At 40.1% G+C, this 12,714-nt stretch overlaps 1 protein-coding gene across 4 annotated transcripts in view; it reads left to right on the plus strand.

Moving 5' to 3' along the window:
• Positions 1-1,180: 1,180 nt before the first annotated feature.
• The window catches only part of LOC127567425 (vasculin-like), a 68,053-nt gene continuing 56,519 nt past the window's right edge, over positions 1,181-12,714 (plus strand). The window contains exons 1-3 of one of the 4 annotated variants that reach the window (XM_052010313.1): positions 1,181-1,966; positions 5,676-5,846; positions 6,050-6,168. In XM_052010313.1, coding sequence (XP_051866273.1) covers positions 6,106-6,168 — 63 coding nt within the window. In that variant the 5' untranslated portion in view covers positions 1,181-1,966; positions 5,676-5,846; positions 6,050-6,105. The remainder of the gene's footprint in view (positions 1,967-5,675; positions 5,847-6,049; positions 6,169-12,714) is intronic. The other 3 variants (XM_052010314.1, XM_052010315.1, XM_052010316.1) reach the window with 3 other exon arrangements.

Below are 12,714 nucleotides of genomic sequence, written 5' to 3' on the forward strand. Positions count from 1 at the left end.
CCACAGCCATTGTGCAGGAGAATTCCACAGGTTCACCACCCTTTGAGAGAGATTTCTCTTCATTTCAGCCTTAACCATGATTCCATGAAAGTGACTTCGAGATCTCGACACTCCTGCCAGGGAAAATATTCTCCCTGTATCCAGCTTGTTAAATCCTATCAGATCTTTGTACTTTTCAATGAGATCATCTTTCATTCTTCTAAACTCGAGTGAAACCAGGCGTAGTCATCTATTTCCCCCCATACGATTACTGCATTCCCTCAATGGCAAGAATATCCTTTCATAAGTCACTTCTGCTTGGCAAACCATGAGGTTTGTGCCAGGTTTGACCCCTTGATCTTCAAACTCCTCAGTTGTCCAAAGGCTGTGCCAGCGCATGAAGGCCATGATGAACGCCACCATCAATATGAGTGGTGGCTCCTGGAACACCGGAAGCGATCCACATTTTCCAGGTAAAGGGTCTCCACACGAAACATCCACTGTCCATTCCCCTCCACGGAAGCTGCCTGACCCGCTGAGTTCCTCCAGCTTTTTGTTTTGTTGCTCCACATTTCTCCAGGGTCTTGCTGAGAACCTTTGCTGTCAGAGGTCAATGTTGTACAGTCAGTTCCCGGGAGGGTGAGGGATGGATGGGTGGGTGTGGAAGGAAGGGATGAACACGTCTCCCCTTGTTGGCTGAATAACTGTCTCCCTGCCCCCTATTAGAACACCTTTCCACCAAGCCCCCACCAGCAGTGTCACTCACTCCCCCTGCCCTCTTGTTGCTCCACATTTCTCCAGGATCTTGCTGAGAATCTTTGTTGTCAGCGGTCAATGTTGTACAGTCAGTTCCCAGGAGGATGAGGGATGGGTGGGTGTGGAAGGGAGGGATGAACATGTCTCCCCTTGTTGGCTGAATAACTGACTCCCTGCCCCCTATTAGGGCACCTTTCCACCAAGCCCCTACTGGCTGTGTCACCCACTCCCCCCGCCCCCTTGTTGCCCCCACCCCCACTAATTCACAGTGTTTCGCCCCCTGGTTGCAGCAGCATCTCCCTGCTGGCTGTGTCACCCACTCCCCCCGCCCCCTTGTTGCCCCCACCCCCACTAATTCACAGTGTTTCGCCCCCCTGGTTGAAGCGCTCCCCCCGTCCCCATCCCCGGCCGCCACCAGCCGGCCGGCCACAAGATCGCGCCCCACCAGCCGCCTCTCGCGAGAGCTGGGAGCCCCGTCCCGAGGACCCCGCCTCCCTCTCCATCCAATTGGGTGACCCCTGGCCCGACGTCACTCACGGAAAGGTCAACCTGTGGAGCCGGGGCGATCCCCTCAGCTCTCAGGCTCCAGCAGTTAAAGGGAGAGAGGGACGGAGACGAGGTGACGCAGCAGCCGGCGAGCCCGGGACCTGGTCCTTCCACACCCTCCCCCTCAGCTCAACCCTTCCCCAACTCTTCTCGCCAGATGGAGCTTTCCGCCCTGTCACTCCGGCGTTCCGTTATCGGCGGTGACGTCAGCAGAGCGACTGGGTCGGCACGTCATCAGAGGATGCCCGAGGTCGTCCAACTTTACGGGCTGTGAAGGCGCTGCAAGAGTTTGAGGATTTAATTTAAAACCCAGGAGGAGCCGCGCTCGACTCTCGCCGCGTCTGTGTCTGCCGGCGCCGAATCCTTCTCCTCCGCTTTTACAGCTGATTCCCCCCCCCCGCCCCTCAGATGAGCAGATTACCCGAATCCTTTCATTCATTCCGCTTTCCAAATATTTACAAAACGTGAAACACTTCCGAGGCCTAATTATCGCTCTTTGGGAACAAGAATTCGCGGAAAAAAAAACACCTTTGCTGCTGTTGTTAACACTTAACTCGCTGCTGCCGAGTACTTGTCAGAACTTCCATGTGTTCAAGCTGAAAATCTTCGAATTCTCTGTTAATTAGACTATATTATTGGTTCAGGTAACTCGTCTTCACTGTTATGCCGCGGGATATCTGCAGCAGTAAGTATTGCGCTTTATATATCACGTTTTAACTACTGAATGTTATGAATAAAGTCTTCCATATTGTTGTATAAATATTACTGAATTGCTTAGTTGGCCAAATATGAAAAAATATTCTGAAATTAAACAATCAATGTATCAACATGTATCTGCGTTGGAGTTTTGTGGTCCGGATCAATTTTCAAAATGTCACTCGTGATAATTCTAATCTGCATAATGAATTCTTTTTATGTGGGTTGGCAAAAATGCTAAATTTTATTTGTCCAACGATTAGCCTTTAATTGGAAAGATTTTAATGGGGTAGTTGGATTTTAACATTCCCGAGCATTAGAATTTCTGAACTTCTGTAAATTCAAATCTGGCAGGTGATTAGCATTTGACTTGTTTTTAATCTTTTTGACCAAGATTATGAATTACCTACAGTTTTAAGAGGGCTGATATGGCTCAGTACACTAATATACTGATCACTCGTGTATGGAACCTGGGTTCAAGTTTAGTATTTCCTGGATGGGGAAGTATTCTGAGTTAGCTGTATAGATGGAACCTTCTTGAATGGGACTGAGTAATCTGAATTTAGTTTCTACTAGATGTTGAAGGACAAGATAGGAAATTCACTTGTATGTAATGGAAAGTTATTATTATAGAAGTGATCTTTAAGCCTATCACTTTAATACCAGACGTAAAAAGGTTAATTTTGCTTCACAATTCCTTGATTTTAACCTTTGCAGGTTATTTATTTTCAAGTGCTCTTTTAGGTTCCTTTTAAATATGGTGAGGGTTTCTGCTTCCACCACACCTTCAGACAAGTTCTAGCACCTACCACTGTTTTGGGTGATTATTTTTTCCTCCAACTTTAATCCTTCTATCAGTTAACTTATCTAATTTCACATTTAAATAAATCTTTCTTCAATGGCTAAGGAAAACAACCCCAGCCTGGTAAATCTCTACTCATTCATTTTTTTAGCCTGAGTTGATTCCTCTAGTACATCCTCTCTGAACTAGGACTCTACACAGCTCTGACTTATTAATCAAGGATCCTACATTCCAGTCCAAATCATTGATGTGTACTGTGGAAAAATATAGTACTGAGCTCGTTGGAGTCCTATGTCACTTTGCTTTTTCCACATTTTGAGTCAAATTTGAAATCTATAGCAGTGCTTGTTGGATTCTATGCGTTTTTACTTTTCTGGTTAATCTGCCAGGCTGGACTTTGAAAAGAAATTGCTAAAGCTGAGTACACGATATAAGAAGTCTTCTTCATCAGCGTTGCCCTGTTATCTCTCCAAAAATTCATTCATGGTTACTGCTGTGACCTTCCCTTAACTAATCCAAGCTAACTGTCCTTGATCAGCCTATGCTTCTCTAAGTACTGAATAACTCCATCCTTTTGAAATTTTTTCAAATTCTTTTTCTCATACAAATGTTGGCATAACTGGCCTGTAGTTACATGGTTGACATCTTTCATTTTAAGCAGCGTCCTCTAGTCCTCCAGCACCATCCCTGTTGTCAAAGTGGATTGGAAAGTGATTGGTCAGAGCTTCTGCTATTTCATCCCTCATTTCTCTTTGGTACATTTTATCTGGGCCTGGTGATTTATTCAAGATTGTAAGGATGCATTTATCATATTTTGAACTTAACGTGCTTCCTCAATAATATTACTGTCTTTCACATCATCTTGTTGAGTGAACACAAGGTATTCATTGAAATATTTGTCTTTCACCTCCACACTTGGGTTACAGTTTTGATCTCTGATTCCCTGCTCTTTGCTAATCTCATTCTTTATGCATATTGATAAAACACCTTGGAATTTTCCTTGATTTTTGCTTCCTTGAACTTTTTTTGTACTGCATCCCTGACTTAATTTCTTTTAAATTTAACCCCAGGACCTCTTATACTTCTAAGTTTTTTTTAATATAGTGTTAACCTCTTGGTATCTGTCATAAGCTTTCCTTTCATTGCCGTATCCTATCTAGACACGAGGGAGGTCTTTTTTTTTGAGATTTAGGAGTTCCCTTTTTTTCTAATTGGGAGCATTTTTTTTGGTCTGAGCCCTCAGTATCTCCTCCTTGTGGAAAAAAAAGTACACTTAACAATGTCCTCTTAGTATTTACAATTAAGAGACTTTATTGAAAAGGCATACAGGGAGTTTTATCTGGCAAGCGTTTAATATTTGAGTGCCTTGATGTGCTGAGAGTGGGCAAATCCTCTTATTTATCACTGATGAGCACAAGCAATTCATAAGCTCTGCAAGGACAGAAAAATGATTTGTAATTTAGGTCCAGTTTTCTAAGCAGAAGTTTAGTGTCAGGTGATGCTAGTGAGGAAAGGATCATAAAACTTTTTTTAGTGTTGACTAATGTCATTGGTTAACTCTTATTAGTCAGACAGTTGTAGACTATCACTACTAAGGAATGATCTGTATTAGTACTTATATTTGGTAGGAAAGGAAACAGTGAAGTGCATTTAAATTCAGTTAATTTCAACACCTGACTTTTGGTTTCTGATTTTTAGGATAATGTATATATTCCAATACTGATTTTTAATTTTTGTCATGGAGGTATTTGTATTAGAAATGTGAATATCTGATATGATGAGAAATTGTGCAAAAATTGCATTTTTTTAAAATTCATCCTTTGAGGGCCTGGGCATCACTGGCATGGCCAGCATTTATTGCCCATCCATCATTGTCCTTGGGTGGTGATAATCTGCCACCTTGAACTGCTGCAGTCCTTCTGGTGAAGATAAATTAGCTAGTTATTAAATTCTGGTAAAATGAATGACATCAATTCAAAATTAGTATCTTAAGCTATTCTTTATGAATAAAAGAAAATTGTTAGTTAAACCCAGACATCTACATTTTTCTTTGCCACATGTGACTGACAGTACAACAGTGCTCCTAGATTTGGTCATAGTTTAAGATTTGATGCTACCTTAAATTATGTTGATTTCACTTTCAGGGAAGCTTTTAACCTGTTCCCTTTTATTGGTTGGTATATTTTTAAATGTTAATACTTTTTTGGTACTTGACTGTTTACATTTCGATTTAAGTATAATTTTAAGTTTGTTAATTAATATATTTTGGTGTTGCATGCTTTAACTAGATAAATACCTTCAGTGATTGGACTATAGCAATAGTTTTATGTGCTTAGCTACAAATATGTAACTTTCAGCCACATATTGTCTGGAAATAATTTAACTGTCCATTATCAATACCTTCTTAGTATGATTTAATGTATTTCTCGAGGAGAAATGAGTATAATTATCAATATTTGTATTGCTTGGTACACATCAGTTTAAAATGAACATGGTAATGTTTCTGGGGTTGTGAAGTGTGTCTGATATTTAACCTTTTTCAAATTAAATTCAGTGGATATAAGGAAATGTAATATTTGTGTAATCTTTCTGAAGTATTTAGTAAAAGAGGAGAGAATGTAACAAGTTTCAGAGGTGCCAGGGCACTGTTGATGGTGTGATATTTGGAGATGTTCCACCATCTACACTGCAAATTATGCAGTCTGGATATCATTGGCAACGATTTGCTGTCTGTCTTATAGTACAGAAAATCAGTATTTTTCCTGTAATAAAGTCCTTTACAGAACAAAACCTCCAATTATCAAGCACTTTTTCCATAAAGGTTTTAATTTAAAAAGGGAAATGCTTTAAAATTCTATGGAAATGTCTGAATTTAATTTTAAATATATTCCTATAGTTTTCAGACTTTTTACCAGATTCAGACAGCAATAAATGCTGTTGTGCATAAAACTGGAAAAAATGAACCTTTGAATGACCCTTATGTTGTGCTGCAATGAAAAGAAGCAGAGTCTTGTGGTGCTGTTGCTGGGAAGTTCACATTGTGGGATTCCTCCCTTTTTGGAGAAAGGTATGTTGATGGATGCTCAATTGCTTTTAGAGCACTGCATTTGTTTTGTAGCTATTTATCAGTGATTAAAAAAAAATAATGAAAACTTCTCATAGTAAAATGAATTGGGTAAAATAAAGGCTCCTGTTTTATTCTTTAATAACTTGGTTAAAGGAAGCAACAAGCAGATATTGAGGTAATATCCTTAACTTTCACCTTTTCAGGGATTTGCCATGAGGTGTTGATACCTTATTTTAAAATTCTGAGACATAGGACCTAAATGGCGCAGCATGACTTTGCTCCAGCCTGGCTTAATTTTCCAACTCCACCTTCATCAACCAAGGTATTGCAATACAGTTGTTAATTTTTGAAGTTTTAAAATGTTTGAATACTTCTGGACCTTTCTTGTCTTCTAATTGCTTTTGGTGGACATAATGTACTTTGTTTTGCATATGCACAAGGAGAATCTTCCACTTTTAATTTACAATAATAAAATTTGCATTTCTATTTGGGATTCAACCTGGATTGTCATTAATGGATTTGATTGGCCCGTTGTGCCCCATAGTCAGATTTATCAGGCATCCACTTAAGCAGCAGGATGTTATGGTACATCTTAATCATGCAGATCTTTACTAGATTTTTAACTAAATGCAGCTTAACATAAATCACTTTAGTTTGCACTAGACAAACAGAACTATAATATTTCTTGATCAAAAATGGAATTGATTTGGTCTACTTAACTTGTACTGGTTCTTTGCCAAACAAAGCGAAGTTACTCCTTTTTCCCTACACTCATAGCCCTGTCCCTTCATTTGCTTCAATTTCCAACATAGTAAGAAGTGAATTTAAAATTGAATATGGATTGTTAGACTCTATGATGGTGGCTATGAAACTATCTGATCATCAAAACAAAAAGTAACTCCTCTAGTTAAACAGGGAAATCTGCCATTCTTATTATATATATTAAGTTTGGCCTTTCCCTGACTTTAGACCTGGAGCAATGTTGTTGTCTTTTAACTTTTCTCTGAAATGGTTGAGCAAGCCATTGAGGAATGTCGAAAATTACTATGTTGGGATTGCAACAACTATTTAAAAAAAGGTTCACCACCACTGCCATGTGACAGGCAGTTAGAGCCAGGCAATACATGTTTGTCTTTACTAGTGATGTCCTGATCCTGCAGATGAATCACAATGCATATCAAGTTTTACTTTTAAAGCTTCATTAGTTTTTGCTTTTACACATTACTTGGTCTCTGCATAAAGAAATATTATCCAATCTATCTCCCTGATCTCTAGTTGATAATTTTACTGGTGACTACTTGTTAATAACTACCAAACAAGAGAAAATAATTTTCCCTATTGATTCTGTTCAAACCCTTGATTCTTGGCCTTTGCAGCTTCCATGAAAGTAATTCTGTAGTCAATAGTCTCTATAGTTATTTCTGGCATTATTGCAGTTAAACTAAATTGAATGGAGGTAATTTTAAGTCAGGAGGCCAGTGGAAAGAGAGCTTGTGCTGCTTGCTTGTCTTAGCTGAGAATTCCAAGGCTCAGTGAGTCATGTTTGTTTGCCCTAGCAATCTGTGATCTTATGATGCCTGCAAGATTGATAGGGTTTGATGAGCCCATCTTTGTCTAGTTGTGCCAGAAGTAATGTGTTAAGAGATGGAGTGAGGTGGGGACCAGTGCTGTGGTGCATGAATGAACAGAAAATTCCTGCAGAAAACTTGTACAGGTGACCCTCTCATTATGGCAGTTTAGGTAATGGAAATTTGCCCTTGTGAAATTTACAAATAACTACCAAAAAATCTGAGATACGGAATAAAAATTCACTCTTGGAGATTTATGTGGGGAAAAACTGTAATACTTTTTTTCCAAAATGCATTTCTTGACGCATGTTGTAGATGATGCTGCTTTGCGTTACAGAAAACTGCGATACTGACTGTTTTCTAGGAATACAACCTGCTGTAAAGTCTGTATTTAAGGTTTACTAAAGATGACTCGTAAGGCTGCTTAGTGCCTTGCATCTGTTGGTGAAATGTGATTTGCGCATGCTCCACCTATTGGTACCTCCAGAATTGCAGTTGAGCCACGTATTTACATTACTGGACCTTGCAAAATAATATTGCTTCAGCTTCAAACAGTTGAGGTTTTCACTTGCATAACTCAGTCTTGGGTAGATTCTAAGTTGCAATGGGGTGACAAATGCTCTGCTGTGATTCTATTGGTGTAACTCTATTCCTCTTCCTCCTTGTGGGCTCTTCATAACAGTATCTTAGTTTTAGTGCTCTTTCCATAAATAGGGTATCAAAGGCTGCACATGGTAAGGTGTTTTTCAAGTCATGGCCTGGGCTGCATTTGGCTCTACGTTCATGTCCATCCAGAACCCTTTTCTAAATGAATCCATGGGAAGTTCTTGTCTAGGTGCAACTTGCATAACACATTAAGAAATGCTTGGTCCACTTTGGTAAATAGTTTGAGAATCCCTTTAGCAAGCTAACTACTGAGGGGTTTATCTTTGTACTCCAAGACTTGGTTTACAAAATCCATGAAATTGAAGAATAGTAACATCACAGATAAAGGCCATTTGTCCTATTAAATCTGTACTGGCTATATGCAAGAGTAGGTCAATTGGTTCTTCCCCCTGCAAATTATTTTTCTTTCATGTAGTTACTCAGCTCCTTTTTGAACTCTACAATTGAATCTATCTATTACCACTCCAGCCAGTGCAATCAGATGTAGTCATTTGCTGTGGCTTTTTTTTAATCCTCACTTCACTTTTGGTTCTTTTGCATTTGACCTTCTGTCCCCTAATTCATGACCAATCCCCAGCGTGAACAGTTTCTACCTGCAATTGCTTTGACTTTTCATGGTTTTAAATAGCTTAACAGATCTTTGCAACCTCCTCTGTTATAAGAACAAATCCACTTCTCCTGTCTATCCACATAAAGTCCCTAAACCATGGATTCATTTTGGTAAATATCTACTGAACCTCCTCTAAAGCTTCGATGTTTTTTTTTCTAAAGTGTGGTGCTAGAAATGGCCAGAATATTCCACTTGTGTCCACACCAATGTTTTAAAAGGGTTCCAAGTGACTTCCTTGCTCTGTACTGTTTCTATTGATAAAGCCCAGCATCCCATATAATTTTTTTTTAATCAACTAAGTCTGTCAAGCTATGCACTTGTATCCTGAGATCTCAGTTTTTGAATCTATTTTTCTAGAATTTTGTTCTTCCCACTGTTCCTAATAAAATATAAAACTTTGCATTTCTCAGCATTTAATTTCACCTGGTCACCTCTACCATTTCTGCCTGCATCACCTTGAAGTCTATTACTACCCTGCTCACAGTTCACTACACCTACAGTTTTGTTAATCTCTTGGATTTGAAAATTGTGCCCTTTTGCAATCAAAAATATGTAAACCAAAATCCATATCATTTAAGAGTTGGGAAGAAAAGCAGGGCTTATAGTATCAACCCGTGGGGAACTCTATACTTTCTATTAATCCAAAAAAAAATTTGTATTGCTATTTTCTGTTGTCAATTTTCTGTCCATGATACAACCCCATTTATTATACGGTCTTCAAACTTGATGACATGCCTATTATGTGACATCAAATGTCTTTTGGAGGTCTGTATGTACTGCATCAACTATATTTTCCTCATCAACCCTCCTACTTAATCAAGAAGAAACTTTCAAGTTAGTTGGGTGTAATTTGCCTTTTAACAAATCTATTTTAGTTTTCTATATTAATCCAGACTTACTCAAATCACTGATTCTCTCCATGATTTATTGTTTCTAGAATTTTCTATACCAATTTTAACCTGACAACTTTAAAATTTTATTTACAGTGTGGTAATAGGCCTTCCGGCCCAATGAGTCTGCGCTGCCCATTTTAAACCCAAATTAACCTACCCATATGTCTTTTTGCTACGTGGGAGGAAACTGGAGCACCCGGAGGAAACCCACGCAGACATGGGAGAATGTACAAACTCCTTGCAGACAGTGACGGGAATCGAACCCCGATCGCTGGCGCTGTAATAACATCGCGCTAACAGCTATGCTACCGTGCCACAGTTGTAACACTTCCTCTCTTTTGTAAACCAGGGTGTAACATTTGCCATTTTCCAGTCCTTGGCCACTACCCCTGAATTTATAGATGTTTGGTAGATTATGTCCCGAGCCTCTGTGATTTCCTCCCTTATATAAGTAACTGAGGATGTATCCAGTCTGGATCAGGTGATTTATCCACTTTGTACAGCTAGATCTTTTGGTATCTCTATCAATTTTTAGCCCATACAAATGTCAGTTCTTTTGCTGAGACACCAACAGCATCATCTACATGAAGGAAGATAACTATAAAGTGCTCATTTTAGTACTTCTGTCTTGATGAGTGATGTCTTTTTTTGGTCACTAATCAGCTCCTTCTCTTACAATTGTTTTATGTTCACATGCTTATTTGTAGGATGTTTTCTTTTTAAATCACTTGTGTTTGCTGCCTCTCTTATCCGATGCTCTTTTGTTTCTGATTTTCTTTTTTTTAAATTAATTTTCTGCAATCAGCTAGGCACTTGCTTTGTCTTATAGCCTGGCACCTGTTGGACAGTAAAATAGAGCAGAAAAAGAATTACTTTTAGTTTTCTTGCTCTTCATGTACCTAGAGTGGCTGAAACATCTCCACATTTGAAGGCCTCCCATTGTTTAACTAAGTTTTGCCTTCCAGCTTTGATTCCAGTTTACCCAAGTCAGATGTGTTCTCATCCCTTCTCCAATTAACTATATTTATCTTGGAGAGGTTGAAAACCTTTTCTCCAGCTATTGCAAGTCATAAGATTTTCCCCTACCTATGCTCACTTCCCAGAACCAAGTCTAGCAATATTGATCCAGAAACGTATGAATGAAGAAAGTTCTCATGAAGACACCTCTCCCCTTCTTTGTTCCCTGTGTTTATTGCTACCCCAGTTTGTATTCTGTTAATTGAAGTCACCTGTTGTTACAACTCTAATTTTGTAATTTCCCATCAAATCTGAACGTAGAACAGTACAGTGCAGGAACAGGCCCTTCACCCCACAATGTCTCTGCTGACCCTGATGCCAAATGAAGCACTCTACATCAATATACCCAATTTGCTCAATTAAATCCTCAATTTGCTCCTCAATATCCTTGCCAATATTGGAGGCCAACAGAATGGTCCCAGTAGTCTATTTTATTGTTTCTTAATTCTAAACAGAAAGATTCTGTACTTGATTGTTCCAGGATGTTCTCTTTCTAGCAATGCAATATTCTCCTTAATCAATACAGCCACTGCCCCTGACTTTTTTCCCCATTTCTACCTTTCCTGAACACTTTGTATCCAAGAATATTTAGAACCTATTCTAGCCTTTAATCAAGTTATTGCTATAACATAGAAATCCCATGTGATTTAATTGCACCTAGAGCCCACCTACTTTCTTGTTTAACATGCTTATATTCTTTATCCTTTTCAGTTGTACCTTTTCTGTGCCCAACCTCTGCTAAATCAGTTTAACTTCACCCACCAACCACCCTCCCTCTTCCCACCCCCCCCCCAACACCAAGCCAACAAACCTTTCTGCTAGGAATTTGATCCCAGATTTGTGGTGTGCTTTTTTTTTAATGCCTGTTTAGGTCCCACCCCTCCCAGAACACACCCCAGTGCTCTGGGATCCTAAAGGCCTTCCTCCTGCGCAATCTATCTAGCTACATATTTATCTGTGCTGTCCTCCAATTTCTATACTTGCAGGCATAGGGAGTAATCCTAAGATTACTATCTCTTGAAGTCCTGCTTAAACTCTTTTCTGGCTCCTTAAAACATGCCTGCAGGAGCTCATTTATTTTTCTACCCATGTGTTTGGTACAGAAAGGAACCAACCACAAACTCTGGTTTCTAAACCCCCACCCCAGAATTTTCTGCAACCTACTTGGTAATATCTTTAACCTGTCACAGGAGATGCTGGTGGGGACAGCAACACATCATCCTGAAATCACTTCTGCAACTCCAGCAATGGAATCCTTAATAACCATTGTTCTCTGGATCTTGTCCCATATAGTTGAACCATCCATGATGCTAAAGTTTTGGCTCTGGCTGCACTTGCCAGGAGGATCCTCTCTCCAATCAGTACAGGAGTGAATACTGTTCAGAGAGTAAGATAAATTCAGGGGTGTCCTGAAATAGCTGTCTGCTTCTTTTGTTTGTCTGTCTTACAGTCACCCACACCCTCTATGCCTGCACTTTGATCTGCAGGGTCATCACTTCCTGAAACCTGTTATCCACGGAACATTCTTCCTTGGGGATGGATTGCAGTGCTGTCAGCTGTTGGGTGCTACAAAACCTAGATCTTCAACTCGTCTCCAAGTATATCTATATTTTGTTTGAAAAAAGATATGGCTTGTCTGTGCTCTCCAAAATTATTCCTGAATAGTCTCACTCTTGATTTTAAAAAGTCTGCACTGTTCATTATATCAGCAAAACTGCACGGCTCCCGGTGCGGTGCAGCGGCGGAGCGGGAGGAGTCCGGGCGGCCAGTGCTGCAGAGGTGGTGCTAACCCCACAGACCGTGTCACTGGGCTGATACTCGCACACCCAGGGTTGTTGATGCCCCGGGGACAGTGCTGACAGGACAGGCAGTGTCACTGGTGGTGATACCCACAGCTTTTCCAATTGCTTTGCTGGAACAACTGAGACCATTCCCCACTGCCGTTGATAAAGAAGTCATGAAGTGAAGTTCAGCAGCTGGAACGTGAGAACCCCCATGGGCATCCCCAACACTGACAGGTCTGGGTGTCCCAATGTTGTTTTAGCCACCAACACAGAAGGTTGGACGTTGATGTTGCTGTCCTGAGTGAGGGGCTCAGGAGAAGGTCAGCTGAA

Source organism: Pristis pectinata, chromosome 2 (assembly GCF_009764475.1).
Source record: "Pristis pectinata isolate sPriPec2 chromosome 2, sPriPec2.1.pri, whole genome shotgun sequence".
NCBI classification, from domain to species: Eukaryota; Metazoa; Chordata; class Chondrichthyes; order Rhinopristiformes; family Pristidae; genus Pristis; species Pristis pectinata.